The sequence below is a fragment of the Lynx rufus genome, unplaced genomic scaffold (genome assembly GCF_022079265.1).
Source record: "Lynx rufus isolate CCGP_SWC_20201006 ecotype Redwood Valley unplaced genomic scaffold, mLynRuf1.p SCAF_18, whole genome shotgun sequence".
NCBI lineage: Eukaryota > Metazoa > Chordata > Mammalia > Carnivora > Felidae > Lynx > Lynx rufus.
Genome location: NW_025814832.1, coordinates 14,790,780 through 14,814,300, shown reverse-complemented (window position 1 = coordinate 14,814,300; position 23,521 = coordinate 14,790,780). Strand labels below are relative to the sequence as shown.

Below are 23,521 nucleotides of genomic sequence, written 5' to 3'. Positions count from 1 at the left end.
CTGTTGCTGTATGCTGAGGATCTTGTCCACTGTGTTCACTGCTCATCATCTCTGCAACCACCCACAGGAGAAAGCTCTCAGAAAATCTATAGCCTGAACAACCAAAATGCTTTTATTTTGTAGGAAATGTAAACCTTATAAGTACTGATATTTTTCTTCTGCCTTGCTTACTCGGGAGCTCAAAGCCAAATTTGCAATTGAAATTTAGTAAATATTTAGCAATGTAACAGCATGCATTTCTCTGTCTTAACTCTCCATGTGTTCTTATATTCCTCCTACCCTAATTTTTTTTTAATTTTTAAAAAAAATTTTTAATGTTTATTTAGTTTTGAGAGACAGAGACTGAGCACGAGCCAGGGAGGAGCAGAGAGAGAGGGAGACACAGAATCCGAAGCAGGCTCCAGGCTCTGAGCTATCAGCACAGAGCCCAATGTGGGGCTTGAACTTGCGAACCATGAGATCATGACCTGAGCTGAGGTCAGACGCTTAACCCAGTGAGCCACCCAGGTGCCCCAGTAATTTCTTAATCTATGTTAAAAGTATATGCTTTTGTAAGTTACCTTTAATTCTTTTTGGAGGTGTGAGTTGTGTAAGAAAAAGAAGGAAGCCATTGATGAACATTAGCCAAGTGTCCTTGGTAATGAATCTTCAGACAGATTGTTTGGGCTTTTTATATTATTATCTAAATTGTAGAAACAAGTAATATCTGATCTCTTCATAGCTAGTAACAGCTACCTCTATCTAGTGTCTAGTGAATTACATGCAAGTTTCAGGATGTTCAAAGGGAACTACCTTTTTCCTATGCAGATGTTCTAACAGATGTAAGCCTCATGTGACGACCTCTCCAGGTAGATAGAGTGCTGAACTAAGGGCCTTATGGTAATACAATGCTTCGCTAACAGATGTTGCAAAGACACCATCCAACAGCCATTTCTGAGTGGACTCTGCACGACTGGTATGTTCTGTGACCTCGCTGAAATCAAGGTCTTAGCAGAATAAAGGATGGTGGATGGATTCTGTGCTCTGGGGCAGGATTCATCTGGCAGAGACATCATTACAATATGGAATCAGGACTTTAAGAGACAAAGGAATCCTAGAGATCATGTAAGATTATCATCTGACAGATAATCCTTGTGAAATCAAGCCTCAGCCCTATGTCCAGGGTAGAGATGAATGGTTAACTTTGTTTATGAGAGTGGTTCTGGGTGCCTGGGTGACTCAGTCCGTGAAGCGTCTGACTCTTGATTTCAGCTCACATCATGATCTACTGGTTTGTGAGATTCAGCCCCACTTTGGACTCTGCACTGGCAGTGTGGACCCTGCTTGGGATTCTCTCCCTCCCTTTCTCTTCTGTGTCTCTCCCCACCTCTCCCCTGCTCTCTCTCTTTCCCAAAATAAAAAAGTAAACTTTCAAATTCCAAAAAAAAGGAAAGAAAGAAAGAAAGAAAAAAAAAAGAAATAAAGAATGGTTCCTTGAAGATCCAAGCTGGCTTTTATTATCATCTGAATGAATTTGAAGTGCTGCCTGGGTCCAGTTCTACACAGTGGGTAACTAGGAATGATGACATTGATTTTCCTGTGTGCCTTGCTCATCAGCTCCATGGTAGTTGTAATAGGGGTATTTCAGTAAAGTTTTCACTAGTGGCCCCATTGTGGGGTTAGTTGAATCAGGGTGGGCTACAGAGGTAACTTTTCCACAGCACTAAGTGATAGAATGGTCTGTTTGGAATGATATAGCAATAATGTTAGATCCCCAGCTAAGCCACAAAAATCTACTTAAAGCAGTGTACCTTTAAGTGGATTAATTTAGGCCCTAACCCTGTAACCACTTTGAGTCAATGTGGGAGATAGGAACACTGCCCATTTGGGTCTTGTGAATAGAAAGTTCCCGCGCTTTTTCTCCCTTGCTGGTAAGGATGATTACAGCTAATTAGGGTTATCGAATGCTAACTCATCCAGGTGCTATGCTTGAATGCTTCACTTGCAATATCTCATTTGATTCTTTTGTCTCCTCCACAAGGTAGGCACTGTTGTTCTTCCCTTTCAGGCAACTTGCCCAGTGGTGATGCAGCTGGTGAGAAAACCCGAGACTGGACCCAAGTCTGTTGGCCTCTAGATCCTGTAATCCCTCACCAGTGGACTAACACCACCAGCCACTTCTCTTATTTGATGGTCCAGGAAAACTGGGTCTCTCTACTCCCCGGTCTGGGTTCAGGACCTTCCTCCTGGGATAGAGGCCTTCCACAGCCATTATCTCTTTTTCCTCCCTCCCAGTTCCAGAAATGGCTCACCTGGTCCTTTTCCACTGCCACCTTTTTTTTCCCCCCTCTATTAAGGGTTTCTCTCTTTCTCAATATGTGTGTAATTTAACCTAGCCCCCACAAAGGCAAAGAATGGAGTTGGATGCCAATGACAGGCCTTTGATTAATGCCCAGGACTTAGAACATCTTCTGTAGCCAAGGACCATAGTTCTGAGCATCTCAGCACAGGATCTAAGTGGGGGCTGTCAGAGGAGAGTAGTATTTCATGGGCCCTGGGGACCCAGAGTATCTTTGCCTCCTACCTCATTACTTTGAGGGGGAAGGGAGAGACCTCAGTCGTGTCTGCTATCCACACAGGGGTGGACTGGTCTAGTCAGCAGCCCAATGGGAAGCAGAGGGAGTTCAGTTCAATAATGGCTGCTACTGTGTGCTCTCTGCTGCTGAGTCCAGGGAGCACAAAAATATGGTCCTTGTCCTTGGAACTTACCTCTCATGGAGGATACAGAGGTAGAAAAGGATAATTTTGGTTCCTTAAGATGGAGGTGAGCACAGAGGAAGAACAAATAAGCCCCATGTTGGGGGTGGCACTTGAGTGGAGTCTTTTTTTTTTTTTTTTTTTTTTTAAGAGCATGAGCAGGAGAGGGAGGGTGCAGAGAGGGAGGGAGGGAGGGAGAGAGAGAGAGAGAGAGAGAGAGAGAGAGAATCCCAAGCAGGCTCCACACCCAGTGGGAACCCCAACACAGGGCTCAATCCCAAGACCCTGGGATCACAATCTGAGTCAAAATCAAGAGTTGGATGCTCAACTGACTAAGCCATCCAGGAGCCCCTTAGCTGAATCTTAATGGACAAGTTAAAGGGCCTAGTGAGAAGAGGTGGGAAGAATGTGTCAGGCTGAGGGAGTGGCATCAACAAAACTGTGGAAGGGTGAAATGCAAGTATGGTGTATTAGAGGGAGCTAAGAGTTTGGTAGCCAAATCTGAGCACTTAGGAGAGTCCCTGATACATGGTAGACCCTTAAATGTCAGTTTAAAAAATGGGAGTATAGAGTATGAGGTGTGGTAGAGATGAATCTGAAGCAGTTTGTGGGTGTCAATGGTAGATGGTTATCAGTGGTAGTACACACTAGGAATTTATTGTGTACTTACAGGTGCACAAGCTGAGTATTAGTTAATCTTCACAGAGTCTTATGAAGCTGATATTATTATTCCTGTTTTCTAATGAGGATGGTAGCATGGTTCGGAGGTTAAGTAAATTTCCCAAAGGTCACACAGCCTGTAAAGGTTAAAACAGATTTAAAAACCCTGAGTATGGTTCTAGAGCCCATCTTAACTACTGCTCTGTGTTGCTTTTCTTTTTCTTTTTTTTTTTTAACTTTAAAAAATTTTTTATAAAATGTTTATTTTTGAGAGTGTGAGCAGGGGAGGGGCAGAAAGAGAGAGAGAGGGGGACAGAAGGTATGAAGCAGGTTCTGCACTGATAGCAGAGTGCCCGATGTGGGTCTTGAACCCACAAATGCACGAGCCATGAGATCATGACCTGAGCCAAAGTTGGACACTGGACGCTTAACCGACTGAGCCATCAAGGCACCCCCTCTATTGCCTTTCTGAAGGCCATGGGAGTGACAAAACGGTCAAATCTGCTTTTTAAATAGGTAACAATGGCTGCAATACAGAGGATGGATTTGAAAGGGAAAAGAGGCTCAGGGGCCGGCTAGGGCTGTATAAATCAGAGATGTGTTCTTGGCAGTCCTTTAGGGCATGTAGGAGCATGGCCACTGAAGAAGCCACCTCTTAGAAGGACCTCAGTAGCAATTAGGGAAGCACTTCTATGGCTCCTCCAGTGTCATCCATCACCTCCTTGTTGCCTTGAAAAGTCTAGGTTTGGAGAAATGTCACCCCAAAAGTGCCATCTCCTGTGCTGCCCAAGGACAAGTGAGAGGGTCCTAATGGAAGTGGCGATATGATCCTCAAGCCTCTTTTCTTTCTTTCTTTCTTTCTTTCTTTCTTTCTTTCTTTCTTTCTTTCTTTCTTTCTTTCTTTCTAAGTAGCAGCATCTTTTTCTAATTGACCACTAAAAATAATAGCTATAATTTGGTATAATTGTATGCCAACACTGTGTATGTTCTGACATGTCATTTGCTGCTCATGACCCTGTGTATGTTGGTATTTGAGTTGGGGAAGCTGAGGGTCCAGTGGTTGATTCCACAGCCCACTTCTTTTCCGGGCAGTCTTTGCCTACCCTCCACCAAAGTACCCCACAAAAACAACAGACTGGTGCTGTCCTGTGGCTGGAGGTGTTACTTCCCCTAGTGAGTTCCACCTTCTCAGTTTGTGTGGTCCCTTGTCTCCCACCTCATTCATCGAGTTCTTTCATGGCTTCCCTGGAGAATCTGTCCCTTCTGCCCCTCCATCCTGGGGACATTCAGAAATTTTTCTTCTGAGTTCCAGCTGCGGTTGTGGCTCCTGGTGGAAAAGGCCTGTCAGGTGGGACAGCCAGGTTTGCTGTGTGCTCCCTGTGCATTTGGCTCTTAAAGTGCAGTATCTGGGGTCTTTGTTTTTAATCATAATAGTTCACATCTTTTCTTTCCATGCTGATCAGCAGGAGCCAGCTGGGGCTGGTAGCAAATCTTCCTTTAATTTCCACTGTGATGGATTATTGCTTCACTTAAAATGGTGTTTAATTTGTACATGTGCCCTGAGGCTTTTAAATATTGAGCTCATTTGATTATTGTTGGAAATCAATTTGGACTCCAGTATGTTCAACGAGTTGGACTCGTGAAGCCCCATGGAGCTTATGGCCCCATTACAGGTACCAAAGTCCAACAATCAAAATGTGGTGAGTTCTGTAGCCTCATACCCTAGTTTCTTCCCTTAAAGAAAAAAAAAATCCATCTATTTTACCTTCCTTCCTAAGAATTGACTCAAAGACGCAGCTTTTAAAATTTTCGCTTAAGAGGGAAGACGACAGTAATAGATGATTACTTTTTGGACCTAGCGGTCATCCTTTTTTTTTTTTTTTTTTTTTTCTGTGACAGCCTACTGTTTCTCTTTTTAGACACAAGGACCCTCTCTTGATTCTGCTTCAGCTTGCTTTCTACTTACCCCCTCTCATTACTTCCAGCTTGCCCTGTAGTGCTTGGACAAGATGCATATTTCAGCAAGCCACTTTTTCTTTCCTTGCTTTTCCTTTAGATGGCTGTGAATTCCTATGAAAAGAGGGAGAGGAACAGAATGAACAGCAAAGTCTCATGCCTGCTGTTTAGGCTCCCCGGGGTTTCTCTAGTACCAAGCAGCCTGAGATATTGCTTATGGGGTCAATTTTTCTTTTGTCTTTTTAAGTTCAGAACTATGGTACGCAGTGAATGTGTGTGCATGGGTATGTGTTTGTATGTGACATGTTCACATTGAGTACAGACTATAAATGCTTATTCCTCAGAAGGAGCTTTGAACAAGTTTTGGAATTCAGATTTGAAGCTGAGCATAACCAGAAACCCCTGTGTACAAACTTTTTTTTTTTTTTCTTCCCCTGTCGTTTCCTACAGAAGAGAAGTGAGAGAAGAAATAATTCTACTCTGGGGAAATGCATAATTTAGAAGCTGTCTGCATGCATAAGAAAACAGACTCTGTGGCTGCTCTATAAACCCAGACTGGCAGCCAGGGCTCGTTGTTTCCTTTTCTTCCTTCAGTGTTTGTATAAGACTGATGGGACCCACGCTCCTAGTGCTCCCCACTGGGCAGCTAAGGCTGTGGACTTCAGAAGCTGGCCTGGGGAAAGCCTTGAGCTCACTTCCCTGCTTGCCTTTCCTATTTTCTACCCTGACCTACCACCCCTTTCTTTCCTGGAGATAACTGCCCTTCCTGTGAGTGAAACAGAGGTATTGGAAAGTTCAAGGGTATTTCAGGAAACCCTAGGCAGGGTACTTGTCTCTTTCTACCACCTGTAACACCTCAACACCCAACACCATTGGTCTACCATGGGTTTTTGTTTTGACCAGACTCACCTTACCTGCTATCAAAAGATGTCCATGGTGAGAAGGAGGGGCTCTGGGTCCAAGGGGTCATGATCTTCCTTCCTCATCTCCTATTATGACCAGGCCTAACTCTGAGGTAAAGCTAGGGAAACTAATTCTCACTTCCAAATTCTTCCAAGTATTTCTGTACTGTTCAGTTTACCCTGATTTCACATCTTTAAAAATAGTGGTGGGGAGACCAAGCAGGGAAAACACTGTACCTGGGCCCCAGTAAGTCTGAATCCCTTCAATAGTTGGACACCTCATGTGTAATTGGTCATCCTGAATGTGGAGCCACTGTTGTCCTTCAGCCTAATGCTGGCCCATGCTGTTGGCCATTCAGGAAGATATACAGAGTCCTAGAGGTATAGTGAGGGTATAGTGGCTCTCAGTGACTGCTGTAGTGGGAAAGATATCAGGGAGGAGGGCAGCATCCCTTTGGAAGATTTGGTTAGTGAGGTTTAGAGGAAAAAGAGGACTATGATTTGCAACTTTCTCTAAACATCCAGATGGATCCCAGACACAACCCAGAAGATCTGATTTTATTTGTCTTCCTCCCCCGGCTCTCTAAATAATTTTATCTTCAAAGCATGATGCAGGCATTAATTAACACTGTGGCTCTCCTGGGAGGTAGGCAAGTGGGAACACTACCCCTGTTAGTGAAGCCCAAGGAATAGGCAGGTTCAGAAGCTTTAGGTGGGGGAGCCAGAGAAGCAGGGTATGTATTGAGGTTTTGCCCTCAGACCTTTACTTGGACATAGCCTGGAAGCCACCCACTTTCTCAGTGTCCTTGGTTCCTAGTAGAATAAAATTGCTGAGGCAATGGCAGAAGAGATGTTTGGCACTGTGGGATGACTAATGGGAACTTTGAGGGTTGAGGAGAGATTCTGGTAAAATTCACTGTCATTGTGAATTTTAGATGCAGGGGTCTGATTGTGCCATTTGTTTCATTCATTTCCTTGCTTGCTTTTCAAACAAACAAACAAAAAAAGTACTAAGCATCTATTTCTGGGCAAGGCATGGCAAAAGAGCTTGCTAACCATAAGGGACCCTGCTGGTTGGGAACTTGATCCTTTGTATCCCATGCTTGATCCATAAAGCAAAGGGTGGGATGGAGCATGGTGGTTTCTGCTGGTAGTGGTTTCAAGTGTTGGAAGACTCCAGGTATCTGGAAATGGATGAGACATATATCTGTGACTGTTGATGTAGTGACTTTGTAGAGGCTGAACTTTGCCTTTTCCTTTAGCCATATATCTTGGTTGGCTCAGAAGAGGAGGCCTTTAGGAGTCTTCTCCCTGGGGCTACAGGTGGCGCATCCTTAAGCCTGGCCTCTTATAGGGTCCCCTAAGAATGGTGATCATGCCCATTTCTGAATGTTGGTGGAGGGTAGGTGGGGTGGCCGTTGAGTACCCTGAGTTGATACTGAACCTCCAACTCTAGAAAAGCAGCAACACTGGGATCTCCAGTAGTTTCTTTCTCATTCATTGGGTATCTTGGCAATGATGACAAGAGACAGAGAAGGGTCATTTTTTCCTATAAATGTTGCCCTCTCTCTTGGGTGGCAGTTGGACTCTACTTGCTTTGAAGGAAGCCCTGTTCCATCAGTTAATGATATTCCCCTTATCTTGGCACTGCAGGCTGCTGAGAACCAGCCCTAGACCTCTGCTTGAGGGTCCTTCCTCTGAAGACATCACCAGTGTGTGGAGCGTGCCCCACACCCACCCCCTGCCAAACCACGGCCTTTACCTGTGTCTTCCGGTGTTTCCCGTGCGACCCATCCTGTGGGAGTGCCTCGTGGGCCACTCCAGAGTTCACTCCACGCTCTACGGCACCAATGGTGAAGATGACAAGATCCAAGACTTTCCAGGCATATTTGCCTTCCTGCCACCGGACCTACAGCTGCATTCACTGCAGAGCCCACTTGGCCAATCATGATGAACTCATTTCCAAGGTACATGTTCCCTGCAGGCCTTGCTTGCCCACCCTGGGTGTGGGGGGCATTTCTGGCTCATGAGGTTGCACAGGTTTATAAACTCTCCCAAAGAGCCCGGGATATTTGTGGGTTTTTTGTTTTGTTTTGTTTTGTGTTTTTTTACAGGTTCCCTTCCTGGCTGTCTCACTCAACTGAGAAATAACTCTGAGTTGGAGGGAGAGTGTACTAGTTTAGTATGTAATTTTGGAAATTAAATGTCATCCCTGTTGGTGGCTGGGGGAGCTGGTGGCTCACAGGCCAGAGGGGAGAGGGGCTGAAGAGTGATTGGAGCCTTTCGCTAGGCTGGCTTAACTCAGGTTGGCAGGTGAATGCCATGTAGAGGGCTGCATGCCTGGAAAGTGAGCTCTAAGAAAGGTGGTAGGGGCAGGATATCTTAGAGGAGGCACTTCTTAGCTGACATGAGAAAGGATATTGCCTGCTAAGCCCCCTGGGAAGGTTACAAGATGACTGAGTTACTAAAATGGGTGTCCTTTGGGGAGGACCAAAAGTGGCTTGGTAAAGAGCTGACCCTGTCCTGTGGGGGTCTTTAGGGTTTCTACATGAGATAATATGGTGTGACACTTGATCAAAATTAGAAGAAATAATGGAACCCTATTTTCCTGGAAAAGCATTAGCAACTGCTTCCTAAAGTTGGGGCAGGGAGATTATTAATAAATCAATAAACATCCCAGTTGTTCTATCCAGGAACTGGCTCCTTCAGGCAGCATTCTCAGGGTGGTAGCTACCTCCCTCCTGGCCCTAAATTCCCATGAGAGGAGAAATGGGTTTTACTAGGCTGCACAAAAAGGATAAAGATCATGGGGACCTTTTCCCTCTAAAAACCATCCTTCCTCAGAACCTGGACTTCATGCCATTAAATAAAAAAACAAGCCAACCTGTAATCATACCCAGACTAAATTAAAAAAAAAAAAAAGTGCTCTTGATCTGTTTACAAGAACTTCTAGAAAAGGTGGCATCACTTTTCCCTGGCTCTGGCTCGATAGCCCAGCCAGAGAGAAGGCTGGGAGATGAGGGTCAGTAGTTCTAGAACAGTCCCTAGACTGTTGTTCTAGAACAACCATGTGTGGTTGTGGGGCTTCTCAAATCAGGACTAAGAATGGAAGTCCTCCTTCTAGGCCTATTCCAAGATCTAGGGTTACTACAGAGTTTGAATCCTGGAGCCCTCAGAGTCTTGACCTCTGGCCCGCTTTTACTTCTCTAGGTTTCTGCTAATTACTTTCCTTTATGCCATTTATGTTCCAGCCAGCCTGTAGCTCCCTTCTCTGTCAATAGACTCATCTTGTCTCAGATTCAGCTTGAATCTTTTGGGAACCCCTCAAGTCTGGAATTTTGGATGTGGGGAGGCTGTGTCAGTGAGGAAAGAGAGGATCAGTCCTCTTTGCTTTGGAAGGGGGCCTACAAGCTTGGAGGCAAAATGTGAGCTGTCCTATTTCTGGAAATCTCCAGGGAAAAATGGAAGTCAGGACATCCTTTTAATACCACGAGAAAGTGCTATGTATCATAAGAAATTGAGGTAACAATAAAATGTATTTTAGCACCTTCTATGTATTAAAAACTGCTACTTGACACTTTGTAAATGTTACCTCACTTAACCCTCATAAGAAGACTTTAAGGTAGGCTATAGTAATCATTTTATGGATGGAGAAGTTGAGACTCATACAGGCTGTCCAAGAATGCAAATTGGAGGCTTAAAGGAGAGAGAGCAATTACTTTGAGTGTGTTCAAGAAGGATTTCTGGAAGGGGTGGTATTTGAGCTGGGTCTTGTGAGATGTACAGAAAGGAACGTGTGGAGATGGTAGTGGCCTTCCACACTAAAGTTTGGAGCCTGGTATTCAGGGCCTTGGACAATCTGGCCTTTTGAGTTTGATTTCTTGCCAGTTCGTTGCTTTATTTTCCAACCACTTGGAACTAAGCAACATCCCTGAATATGCAGATGGGGGTATTTCAGTCCTCTGTGCCTCAGCCAACAGCATCCCTTCTTCCTCACCTCTTTCCTCTCTCCCAGGAACTTTTATACATTCTCCTTCATCTGGGACCATATCTACTAGTTTGGTGTCTCTGGGTTAGAACCTGACCCATGGCAAGAGCTCAGTAAATGAACAGATAAACAGATGGGTGGAGCCTGAGCCTTAGGAGAAGACCAGTGATGAGCAAAAAATGTCTTTGTTGGCCTCATGTCCTCCTTCCTGCCCCTTCTGGGGCAGAAAGGCTCATTCACAAGTCCAGGCCAAAGTCAGCACAGGCTTCAGTTTCACTGGCCACAACCGGTGCACAGATGGGGTGCATTAGAGCTTGATGATTTAAAAAGTTGGGTTAAATGCCTGGCTGTGGGGAGAGGGTGAGGGAACTGTGGCTGGCACGGCACAAAGATTCCTTTATTTCATTCCGCAGCCACCCCCAGCATTAAATAATCTATAGATTCTTATGCAGGTCCACTTAACGGAAAGATCACTGCCCCAGCCCCCTCCTTGGAAAATGGGCCTTTCTTTTCATTTTGTTTCTCTCTTCCATTTAAGAAAGTTCAGGGAGAGAATGTTTCTCCTGTTCTCCCCTCTTGACATAATCTCCTATGCGGTTTCAGAATCTGCCCAGTGGGAGTTAGGAGCTGGGAAGCAGATAACTGGAGCAGCAGTGTAATTAAATGATACTTTGTACTTGTAATAGAGCCTTTCATCTGGAAGCCTGACATTCCGTTGTTTGGTTTAAAAAAAAAAAAAAAAAAAAGTGAGTCTGACTTCCTTATGGAGAAGTGAACACAAAGGTCCAGAGAACTAAAGCTTGGAGTATGTGGCTGGTAGAGAACTGGGAACAGAGTCAGGACTTTGGGCTCCCGTGGAAATGTGTAGTTGCAAAGTTTTGAACAATTAGGGTCTATACTGAGGTGGTGGAAAGAATCCTGCACCAGGCTTTCCACCGTCCTGGCTTGCTGTAAATCCCTAGAGGCCTCATTGCCTGGAATCAACTGTCCAACCTCTGAGTCTCAGTTTCTCACTAATAATTTTTTTTTTTTTTACATCTATTTATTTTTGAGGGACAGAGACAGCATGAACAGGGGAGGGGCAGAGAAAGAGGGAGACACAGAATCCGAAGCAGGCTCCAGGCTCCGAGCTGTCAGCACAGAGCCCGACGCAGGGCTCTAACCCACGAACCGTGAGATCACGACATGAGCCGAAGTCAGATGCTTAACCGACTGAGCCACCCAGGCGCCCCTCAGTTTCTCACTAATAAAAGGAATGAAGTAATATTTGCTGTGTGTAATGCCCAGTAGCTAGCACTTCCTGTGTGCTTACTATGTGCCATCTCCATAACAGTCCTGGAAAGTAGATATAACTGTATTTGAAGGTTCAGTGAGGAGGTTTACCTCATTGGGTTGTTACGAGGCTGGATGAGATCATGGGTGTGGGGGTGGTTGGCAAATCACAAAGCTCCTATGCAAATACATAGTGTAGTCCCTTTGCTTCTCTTGGTCCAAAGCGGGATTGGGGGTGACGGAGGGGATTGTTCTTGCCTGATACCAAGCAAATTTAGTCTAGCTAAGGTAGCTTCACTTTAGAACCTGGAGCCCAGGAGTTTGATTTAAGAGGAAAAGGCCATAGAAGAGGACGACAGTAAAGTTTGTGTGTGTCTGCACAAAGGTAACAGCATTGCTCTGTAGGATGGGGGTGGGGGTGCTCTTTGAATTGATGACAGAACTATCTAGGGAATGTGCTGAGACATCCTACATTTTCTTAGGGGGTGTTGTGGTCTAAATGCTGGAGTGTTTGCATGCAGAGGTATTTTAAGTTGGCATGAGGAATTGCTCACATTGTTTTTTCTCACTTCACGGTGCAAGCCCCATTATAAAAATATACTGTGGTTATCAAATAATAATAGTTTCAGTTGGAACAGCTAGTTGCCCCAAGCGGGAACAATCGAATGCTCATTGCAGTGGAAACTAGCTATTATGGAAGCCTGGATCTTCACAAATTTTTTTCATGAAAATTTTCTGTCTGAGATCCTTCCTTTGTTTCTCTCCTGCCGACCTATCACTGTTTGATGGCATCGTGGAGCAGGATATTTGGGAATGGTGAGTTGGATTAACCTCTCACAAACTCACTTTGGGGATGATGGCTTCATTCCGAGACCCAGTTTGCTCTGGTCCTTGGAGGGAAGCTGTTGTAGGAGGCTGCAGAGTGGGTGTCCAGTGCAGGGGGGAGGTAGAAAGCTGTTTATTGCTATGTCCAATCTTCAGGTCAGATTATCTTCTGGTGGCAAATACAGAACTCCTAGAATTGCAGATCATCTAGCCCAGCCTCTCTTCATGAGGAAACAGGCTGTGGGCAACTTAGTGACTGGCCTGAGGTTCCACAGCCTCAGAACCACACATCTGTATTTCGTGCTCCCTCAGCTGTGCTCTGTGTGAAGAGCTCTGGCTTTTGCAAGCACTGGGCCTCCTTGTGAGGCTGGGACGTTTTAGGAGGCCAGTTCTTTTTGTTCCCTGTAGGGTTCCATTTGCCTTACAGCAGTAGCATTTTGGTTTTCCTTGCCTGCTTAGATGTAAGGTACAGCATTGCTTTGAGAAAAGTGGTGGGGAGGAGAGTGTTCTGAGGCCATGTATTGGTCTAGTGGCTACTGAGAGGCCCCCTTTGCCCGCCGTGGCTTCTGAACCTCTGCTTCTGAGCACTAGTGTTCAACACCAGTGATTCTCAAAAAGACTAGTACCCATAACACAGTGGCTTATAGGTAGTGGACATAGAGGGGTGCTGATGTGGAAGTCCAGAGATCTGTTCTATCCTTTCCATTCTACTCGTCAGGGATGTGTTTCTCTTCATTTACACCACCCACCAGCTTGTCTTTAATGTATAATAAATATCCTGGAAAGTTCGATGTTAAAAATAAATATAAGAATAGAATTTCTAAAAATCCACTCATTTCTTTTTCTCTAAGTGTCTTGAAAATGTTATAGTGAGGGGCACCTGGGTGGCTCAGTCGGTTAAGCATCTGACTTCGGCTCAGGTCATGATCTCGCGGTCCATGAGTTCGAACCCCGCGTCAGGCTCTGTGCTGACAGCTCAGAGCCTGGAGCCTGTTTCAGATGTCTCCCTCTCTCTCTGATCCTCCCCCATTCATGCTGTCTCTCCCTGTCTCAAAAATAAATAAACGTTAAAAAAAAATTAAAAAAAAAAAAGAAAATGTTATAGTGAGCTTTGGATTGTATTTAGTAGTGTTAATGACAGCTGTGTCACAGCAAGCAGTATAATTCATAAAGAATATATACGATACGATGTGGCTCTTGAAGATAATTCTGAGCTTTCCTAACTAGCAAAATATATGTTGAATTCCAATTTTATTAATTGAAAGGTTTTTGGTGTCCAATGGATATGTGACAACGATTCTTAAAAAAACTGTAATGCAGTAAAATTAGTATTTCTATTCTAGCAGGAGGGGAAAACTAGATTATATGTAAACCTATAGATGTCTATAGCATAAAAAGTGAAATTTTTGTTTCTGAAATAACGTGACCTATGATTGTACCAGAGTTGCTGATGGGCTTTAAGAAAAAAGATGTCAGTAACAACCATGTTGGTAGGACCCATACCATAGTGGGTACCTTTGCTTCTTTTGCAGTGTTTGTTGGTTTCCTAAACAGCATTTCTGAGGTACAGCAAAGGCAGAAGTGATAAATTATGGAAGAGTTCCAACATAAACCAATAAGCCCCGTTTAAAAACACATTCAATCAATTTAGCTTTTGTAAAACCTTAAATCACTGACTTCTTTTTCCCAACTATCTGACCTTTGAAAGCCCTAATCTTCTGATGAAGTGATAGTTCTGGAGGAGTGCAAAAGGGCTGTCTGTTGATCACTTGGGAAGGGGTGACAGATCTTATACAGAAAACCTCCAAACAAAGGGATATGGTTAGATTACAGTGTTCCTTGGTGAAAAGAAACCATTTGAAGCATGTAAGGGGTAGTATATTATGGTATCTTTTCTCCATTGGGACAGAGAATGAATCACTTCAGCGTAGGATAAGTCATAAATTATTGCTAGGTTAAATTGTATAGCATGATTGTTCGAACATAGAACCACCTTCACTGGATCTCAGAGGCCACTGGGAGGTGGGGGTGGAGGGCAGTGGGGGCTGTGCCTGTACATGCAGTTTTGTCTCATGGGCACTGTTCTGTAATTGCACATGTACTAAATATGTACTCTGTGTAGCACTCTAGTAGATATTATAATATTACCCTCAAGGATTTTATCCTCAAGGAACTTGGACTCTAGCTGGGAGATAATAGGTTCATAAGTCATCCCTTCTTGAAATTTGTATTTCACCTTATGTTTATCTTAGGGCACTTATCACAGTGTAACAACACATATCTCCATTAGCTTGTGAAATGCTTGAGGAGATAATTGTGATACCATCTTTGTTTCTCCAGCACTCTTCACAGCTCCCAAAGACTGGTAGATTTTCAGTGAATATATGAACAAATGACAATTATTATTCCAAAATAGAGACAGACATAAGAGGGTCTTAATTTGGAGCTCATGGACTGGCTTCAGGGAATCTCTGAAACTGTATGTTCAATTCTATGTGCATATCTGTTTTTCAAGAGAGGGTTCCGTAGCTTTCTGCAGGCTCTCAAAAGTTGTTGATCAAAAAAACCCAAAAAAGACACCATTAAAATCCATCTGTCTAGGAATTGAAGTTCTGGGAAGACTTGGTAGAAGAAGTGACATTGAGGTGTGCCTTGAAGCAAGAACCTGGACATGCGGAAATGGATGGGGAGGGACCAGTAAAAAGAGCAGCGTGAACAAAGAAGTGCAGGCAGGAAGCATGAGGGAGCAGCCATTCCTATAGGTTAGATGTTGAGGAGATGTGTGAAAACAGGTCGAAGGAGTTGAAGCCAGACTGTTGGGAGAATAGAAGTCCTGGCTTTATACTGCTGGCAGTTGGGTGCCACTGAAACCTTTGAGCAAGTAATGACACAGCCAGAAAGAGCTTTGCTTTGAGATGGCAAATGTTGTCACAGTGTGGTAGGTGAACTACTAAAGAAGAGACCAGAGATGGAGGAACCAGTGTGTACACATTGCAGTGATCTACAGGTGTTTGGGGCACATGGAAGTTATTCAGTGAAGTTTTGTTGAGCATTGCTTGGGAAAGAAATATAAACATTCTAAGGTTTAAAATATTCTATCACTTGTAGTCATGAACAAGAGGAATTGAGTTTAGGAGGTCATACTCTGGATGGGAGACAGACCTGTCCCATAGTCATACCTGCTCCCTGTGAAAATTAATGATCTAGGCACGAGTAGAATTGCTCACCAATTTATTGTAGAGGAGCTGCTAGCGACCAAGTCTGGTGAATCATCTGTGGATTTTTTTTTTTTTTTTTTTTTTTTTTTTTTTTTTTTGCTACAGACTGCAGGCAGCTGGAGCATGAATCTGCTCAAATGTGATCCTTTCTATGTGGTTGCTTTAAATACCAAAAGGAAATGTTGACTTGAGCTATGAGGCGTACCCTGAAAATTAACTCTGTGGTTTGCAAATGACTGTAAGGTTCCAATCATAAGATTGGTTTGTACATTAGTGTTTTGGCATTCAATAAGGAGGCTGATGATTGCAAGCTTGTGTACTTAAGATCCAAAGAAACTCTTTTCAACAGGGTGTCTTTCCTGAGAAACAAGAAGTAGGTACAGGACCCCTGCCCTGTGTTTTTATTTGAGCATTGGCACTCCCTCTGTCTCTGGAATAGTAAAGCTGCACCAATGCTGGTTTGGCTGTTTTGTTTTTTGGGGCCTGACCAGAATCCACCGTCATATGCTGATTGTTCAGTTCAATAATATTTTTTGTATTTCAAACAACTTGCCAGGCTCTGGGCTGGGTGCTAGGGATAGAGAGATGAAGCCAACATGATTCCTGTACTTAGAGTGTTATCTTTGAGGTACTTGGGAGTGTAAGCCTCACTGTGGGGGCAAGAGTGTTACAGATGAGGTTGTGTTGGTAACCTAAAAAAAAAAGAGGATGAAAAATCTACATTGTTGCTTTACTACTATTTATTGAACATCTACTGTGTGCTAGGGGGCCCTTTAGACATTTTCCTTATTACTCCATCACTTACTTTACCACCTCCCCTCAAGGTGGGAATTAAGCGACTTTTCTAAGGTCATAGGTTACCAAGAAGCTGTGTGGGATACAGGTCTAGATAGGTCTATGCCTTCTTTACCATAGCTTGACAGTCATGACCTAAGTGGCTCCTTTTGGCATCAACTGTCTTCTGGTCTCTCATTAATATTGGTGGTAAATCCTACCCTGTATTCCCTCCTATCATTTGCCTTGTCTGAAAAGTCCTTCTTCCTTTCTCTCTATTCACTCTCTACCCATTTCGGAAGACTGGTTTAAGTATTTTCTAGGTTGTCTTGCTGGACTGTAGGAGTCCCTCCCCCCCACTGAACGCCTATAGAAGTTCACTGTCTGGTTGTTCATTTGGTAGTTAATAATGACTGTTTGTAATAATATGGTCTGTGTTATTGTGGTTATGGGCACTTTTTACATATAATTGTCTTGCTTCCTAATAAGATTCTAAATGACCTGGAGTCATAGACTCTCAGAACATTAGAGCTAGAGGGGCCTTTGAACCTAGATGTTCCCCTTCAGCTCCTCATTTTACAGGTTAGGAAACCAAAGACCAGAGAAACTGAGTGCCTCTTGACTTTGTACTTTGCCACCTCCTCTCTGCCATACCACCTACTGCCTTACGTATAACTCGTGCTTGTAGATGCTGGAGGCAGGTCTAGGGGAGAGGGCTGATGGCTAAAACAGAAGCATCAAGGTGTATGATCTTGGGCAAGACTGTGCTCTGTAGCTTTCCTTTTTCTTCATCCATCCAAATGAGGCATTAGATTAGACTGTCATTGAAGTGTTCCATCTCTCCCTTTTTCTGATTCTAGTACATCATTATCAGAAGATAATGCAAGGCAACATAACTTAGTGGTTAACAATGCAATCTCTGAGCCAGACTACCTGGGTTCAAACCCTGACTTCTTTCTTCACTTAGTGGTTATGCAAGTTGAATAACCTCTCTGTGTCTTAATATCCTCATTGGGAAAATGGGATTACTATTAATATTAGATACCTGTAAGGTTTTTGTGTAAATGAAGTGAGGTGATCAATATAAGGTACTTCTCAGAGTGCCTGACATAATAGTAAATGCTCCATAAAGGCTGATACTTGCTATCTATGAATACTCATTAAGCAAAACCAAAGTAGCAAACATGCCCAGATCCTGGCACCCCTAAGAGTCCTGGTAAACAGTTCCTTCCTTTTGTCTGAGTCTCAGCTATTACCCCTTTAGCTATACAATTACCAGTGGTCTTCTGAGACCTCTATAAACATTGAATCTCTTGCTCCTTATAATTCCAAAGGGACTAGCAGGTTTCTGGAGGTGATTAAATAACAGTGGCAGCCTCTGCTCTTGGACAGGTGGGGTTGGGCTTACCTGCAAACAGCTGTCAAGCCTCTCCAAAATTTAAATGGAAAAATCTGCCCCTGCCCCCTTCCCATCTAAGCTGTCAGATGGCGAATTTTCCTCTGACCCACACGTCAACCAGTTACAGAGACCTTAGACTACTGTGACAACAGCAACCCAGGCAACCTGGGTGTTAGAGCCATAGCTGAGAATTGCTAGTCAGTCTGGTTCACCCTGGGATGCTTCATGGGGGGGGAGGGGGGGATGTGGAGAGGTTCTTTTGAAAGACGCTATTTTCATTATCTTTAAAAAAACAAACCCCAAAAGAATCTCTGATACCTTTGTTTGCAAAGCACTCAGCCAGCTCCTGAAGGGCGGGTTTGACCTGGTGACCCAGAGCATTGTCTCTGAGGTCAGGGCTGCCTAACCCGGGGAGCTTTAGCTCTCCACTTCCCTCCCCTCCCCTCCCCTCCCCTCCCTTGCTTATTGCTAGTGGCTGGAGTGTGACTCAGGGAAGGAGGGGGGAGGAGAGGAAGAGAGGAGGAGATGGCTCCACCAGCTGCTGCTAAAAACAACAACATCTAATCAGTCCATGAACTCCCTCCCCTCCCAGACCAGTGATGAGAGAGGCTGAGCAGGTGGCGCTGGCTCTCCCCTCCCTTCTGCCTCCAACACCTTTGGGCCTTTGAAGGGACAACTTATATTGTCAGAAGGAAAATGATCTAACTTTGGGGGCCCAGGAAACTCCTTTTCCTCCCTGTTAGGGCTGGTCCCAACAACAGCATTTGCTTTAACTCTCCAACAGATACTGGAGGGGACAGAAAAGTTTTTCCTTGCCCAAACAAAAGATCCCAGAATGAAACCTCCTGCACTGAACCCTACCATTTGTTCCACATTTAGCGACTCCTCTCACATGTTAGGTATTGGGAATATAGTGGCAAACAGATGTATGCTTTGCCCTCAGCCACCTTGTGCCCAGGACCCTTTGGTCACTGGAAAGCCCATTATCTGCAGAAGCAGCTGGTGGCAGTAGAAGGGATCCCCATCTGTACCTGGTACCCAGGGCTGTCTGGGGCAGCCAAGAAACCAACATTTCCATATTGCTTTCCATCCAATTTGCCTAATTTCCATGAGATGCCCAACTGTGCCGAACTTTTTTCTTCACCGTCCCTGTCCTCTGCTGCAATGTCAGCCTAGGCTCTCCCAGACTGGTAAAACTGCCAGCTAGGCTCTTGCAGCTCGAGGTGGCCGGAGAATTAGACCCACTGTTCTCTGATGTGGCTTTGGAGGAATGTCTGTTCTCAGGAACAGGCCTCTAACCATTGGGTGCTGGTTGCTTTGTTTACTTCTGAAAGCTGCACAATTTTACCCTCAGTCCCTCCCCTCTTGATGCAGAATGTTCTAAATGACAGGTAGGGCTCTGAGGAGCCCTTTAAAGACCCCTCTTCCCACCTCCCCCTCGCCCAGACAAATTCACCCAGGAAACCAAAGGAGAGAGGAAGTTGGAGAAACCAGACTTATTGGAGCTCCTTAAGTTCCAAGTCCCCATATTTCTTGATCCTGGCTTCAGCAGGAGAGAGAAAAAGCAAAGTGTATCTGTGGGGGAGGAAAGGTCCTCCCTGTCTGTCTCCTTCTGTGTAAAAACAACAGGCCAGTCTGCCCTGGGCACTGTGGGGGCAGGTACTGGGTAAACACACAGGGAAGGAAAGCCGATAAGATAAGGGCTGACAAATCTAGGTCACCAGGCTGCTGCCAGGCACCTGTATGACTGGTCACCTTGAAACTGACAGGGGGGAGGATGGACACAGACAGGCTGACCTCCCATGCCTTTGTTTATTTATTTAAAAAACATTTCCTAAGCACCATTATATGTTAGGCCATGTGCTAGGTGTTTCAGGCCCCTCTGTGTCTCTGTCAGGCAAAATCTCCTGAATCCCAGGCCTGTAACCAGTGCTAAAAAAAGAAATGACATCATGCAAAAGCCACTTGGTTCACTACCTTCCAGGGTGGGGGCAACCAGTCTCTTGGTAGAAGGGAGGGGCCTCTTTGGAGTCTTCATTCCCTCTTCCTGCAGCTAAATGGTTGGCAAAATTTTCTGCAAAGGCCAGATAGTAAATTTTTAGGTGCTGCTGGCCATATGGTCTCAACTATCCAACTCTGCAGCCATAGAGAATACATAAACAAATGAGCATAGCCGTGTTCCAGTTAAATACTTCTGAAACAGGTAAGAAGCTCAGTTTGGTCCTTGCACGTTTGCTGATTCCTAGGCTACAAGATGGGAACCAGTTGTGAAATGCATGTTGGAGAAATATGTTTATGTGATTTCAGGAGGAATCTAAAGCCAACACAGTGGTTACATTTGCTATAGATAGTGAGGGGGTTACACACTGTGTTCATTGAGTAGTTCCGTTTGACATTGTGGTGTCAACTGCATAGGCCAAACTTCAGCCCAGCCATCTAGCACCCGCAGGTTCCCACCAAAGGTTACAAGCTGACCAAGCCAGACAGAGCACATATTTTCACACAACGTCATCACTGTAATGGGAACACAATGTGGGGCCCTGCAGACAGAGTCAGTGGCGTCACTTTCAAGTCCTGAATGAAGGGTCAAGCCACCTCTGTTCTAGGCCTGGCTCTACCACTAACTCTTCAGCGTGGCATTGAGTAAGTCGCATAACCTCTCTGACCACTCAGCACATATTGAATATGAGGCACTGGGAAAACTGCAATGGACACGTGAAAATGTTTGCCCTTAAGTAGCTCGTGATCTAGTGGGGAAGACCAACAGGTAAATTATTATAAGATGTAGTGAAATACAGGCTTTGGGGAGTGGTTATTCAGGATGTTCTAGGGGCAAAGAGCAGGATGAGTTTTTTCTAAGTGAACAGGAAAAGTCGGTGGAGGGGGCAGGTCCATTCTGAGCAGAGGCAGAGAAATCCTCTAGAGGAGATCAAGCCTAAGGAATCACAGGAAGAGATGGAGAAGGTGAGAGAGGGAAGCAGGAGGTCAGGAGGTGTGGATTGCACAAGGCTCAGAAGGCCCAGCTAAGGAATTTAGATTCAGTTTTGTATGTGTAGGGAGCCATTGAAAGCGCTTTTAAAGCAAGGAAATGATAGCATTTGATTGAGATTGGACTAGAATATTATAATATAGCCTAGTTCATAAAGTCAACTCCTCCAGCTTCTATAAACTGTATATCCATGAGCTCTGTGTGAACAGGAATGTTGATATAAACATTATATAAACATATAATGAAAGTTAATAAACCCTGATAATTAAGCCAGTGCTATAATTCACAGCCAGGCTCATTTCCTCCTTGTGATGCCTTCAGTTAATCAGAAGCCAGATAAATCATTGGCGGACACCAAACCTTCATAACTCTGAGAAGAGGGCCTTTCAGAGTTCCCTGGTTTGCTGGGCCAGGTACTCCCTTTAGCTCGACTTTCTTGTATGGCTTCTTGAAGCTCACTGAGTCATTATAAGGTGGCAATTGCACCCCCACATTTATGAGTTTTTCTATTATGTTAAAGTGAGAACTGAGTTTCAGAATTCACGTGGCTTTTGGTGTAGTCATGGGGTTTGGGACAGGGCAAAGTGAAGGGGAGAAATAGATGGCTTCTGTACTTTCCAGTGTTTTAGCATATGCCTGAATGTAGTTGAAACTGGCCTTAGAAAATGGGGATTCTGAGCAGAGATCCCCAAATCTGACAGCACATCAGAATAACCTGGGATAAAAAGACTGATCTTCAGGACCTACTTCCAGAAATTCCTATTTGTAGGTCTGAATGTGACTAGGAATGAAGGCCCTGCCTAAGGGAAGGAAACAAGTCACCTAGGATACAGGACTTGAAAAGCATTCACTCTTGGGGCTGTACAAAGGCAGCACCTCAGAGCAAGGGCCTCCTTAAAGATGCTAGGTGCTGGCTTCCTGGCTTGCCTCACCCTAGTCCCAGCCTTCTCCTTGCTTTGAAGGTAGCCAGGGCATTCTGGCCCTAGTGTTCACTGTCTACCTTCTAGCACTTTCCACTCCCTGAAGGCACAATTGGTGGTTTTGACTAACATTTGTTTGAAAAAGAAGAGAACTCTTTGGAGGTCTTCCTCTAATAATGATGACAGTAGTTATCATTTTACTGAGTGTTAACTAAATACCAGTGCAGTGCTGGTATTTACATCTTTTGTCTCACATCTTTTCTCTCATACTGACCCAGAGAGAGATGTACTACCATTGTTACCATTTTGGGATGAAGAAAGTGAGGCTTAGACAAATTGAATTGATCAAGGGGACCCAGTTAGGAAAGGGTGGAACCAAAATTGGAATTCAGGCATGACTCCCAGTTCATACCCTTCAGTGCTCCACCACACTGTTTCTTGCTCTAAATTAGCAGAGAAACCCAGCCCAGCCTACTCTCTTGGTGCTTCCCAGGCTGTCTGCCTGGCTCAGAAATCTCCAGGTAAACCCCAATTCCTGGGGTCTTGAACTTGAACCAAACATGACACCCTATGGAACATAATACCCTATGGTCTCTGTTGTTTTTTTTCCTTTTTTTAATGTTTGTTTATTTTTGAGAGAGAGAGAGAGAGCACGAGCGCACACACAAGTGGGGGAGGGGCAGAGAGAGAGAGAGATGTGGGAGAGACACAGAATCTGAAGCAGGCTCCAGGTTCTGAGCTGTCAGCACAGAGCCCGATGTAGGACTCAAACTCATGAACCATGAGATCATGACCTGAGCCAAAGTCGGCTGCTTAACTGACTGAGCCACCCAGGTGCCCCTCTGGATTTTTTAAAATAGAGTTTTTTGACCCATAGAGCCATGGCAAGCAGGGGAAGGGATGAAGGAAGAGCACAGGTGATTCTCAGCAGGGGAAGAAGTTATTATTTCTTAAGCTGTTTACTAATTAGCTCCTTTTGCTCCTGAAACCAAAAAGAAGAACTCAAGAGTCAGCACGGCTCAGAAGCCCTAATTAATTTGTGGTCCAACTGGGTCAGGGAGAGTGACCCTGTGCAGTGGCTTTTTTCTTTTCAGGGACATGTGTGCCCCAGCTCACCAGGGCAGAGTTCCATAGCACTGAGGGGAGGGATTCCACCCCCCACCCCCCACCCCTGGGAGTTAGATCTCCTGTGAAGCACATGTCTGCCTATTCAGTCTCTTCCTCCCTGACCCTCTGGCTGGGCTCCTGCTGGTGTTAAGTTGCCCCAAATACTCAGTCTCTTATTTCACATCGCCAGGCAAAGATCCCACAGCCAAGGTGCCCTTTCGGCTTAGCTTTCCCATTGGCTGCTCACTGACAGATAAGCTCCTAAGAGGAGGCAAGGGGGAGGGAGGAGAGGTGGGTAACACCTGGAGCAGACCCCTTTGTCCTTTTGTCATTCTGCACAAAGCATGGGTGCTGCGGCTCCCTGCTATTGTGTTTGATGGGGCAGGCCCTGGGTGGTGGCTAGCTGCCTAGCTTTCATCTTTTATTGGTACAACTGTACATATGCTTAGGCTTTACCTAAGGGTGGAAATTGGAGGCTGAAAGTTTTTAACTGTCAAGAGACAAGGAAACTCTGTATTCAGTGTGTGGGCTGGAAGAATGCAGGAGCTTCTGAGCCAGGCTCCGTTTCTGCATAATCTGCTATGGCCATGGCCTGCAGACTCCCTGTCCAGACCTTGCAGAGATGTTTCATTCCTTGGGCTGGGTGGAACTGAGACGTGAGTACTGCTCCTAGTCAGGAGGGGGATGAAGCCAGCGGACAAAATGTTCCTGTGCCTGGACGACCATCCACAGCACAGCCTGGGTCCCTGGGAATTGAGATGAAACCTTTCCTCTT

The 23,521-nt window shown here is 44.8% G+C and overlaps 1 protein-coding gene across 4 annotated transcripts in view; it reads left to right on the top strand.

Moving 5' to 3' along the window:
- The window catches only part of YPEL2 (yippee like 2), a 104,523-nt gene that overhangs the window by 13,923 nt on the left and 67,079 nt on the right, over positions 1–23,521 (top strand). For all 4 annotated transcript variants that reach the window (XM_047080947.1, XM_047080948.1, XM_047080946.1 and 1 more), the window contains exon 2: positions 7,908–8,221. In XM_047080947.1, the coding sequence (XP_046936903.1) occupies positions 8,105–8,221 (117 nt within the window). In that variant the 5' untranslated portion in view covers positions 7,908–8,104. The remainder of the gene's footprint in view (positions 1–7,907; positions 8,222–23,521) is intronic.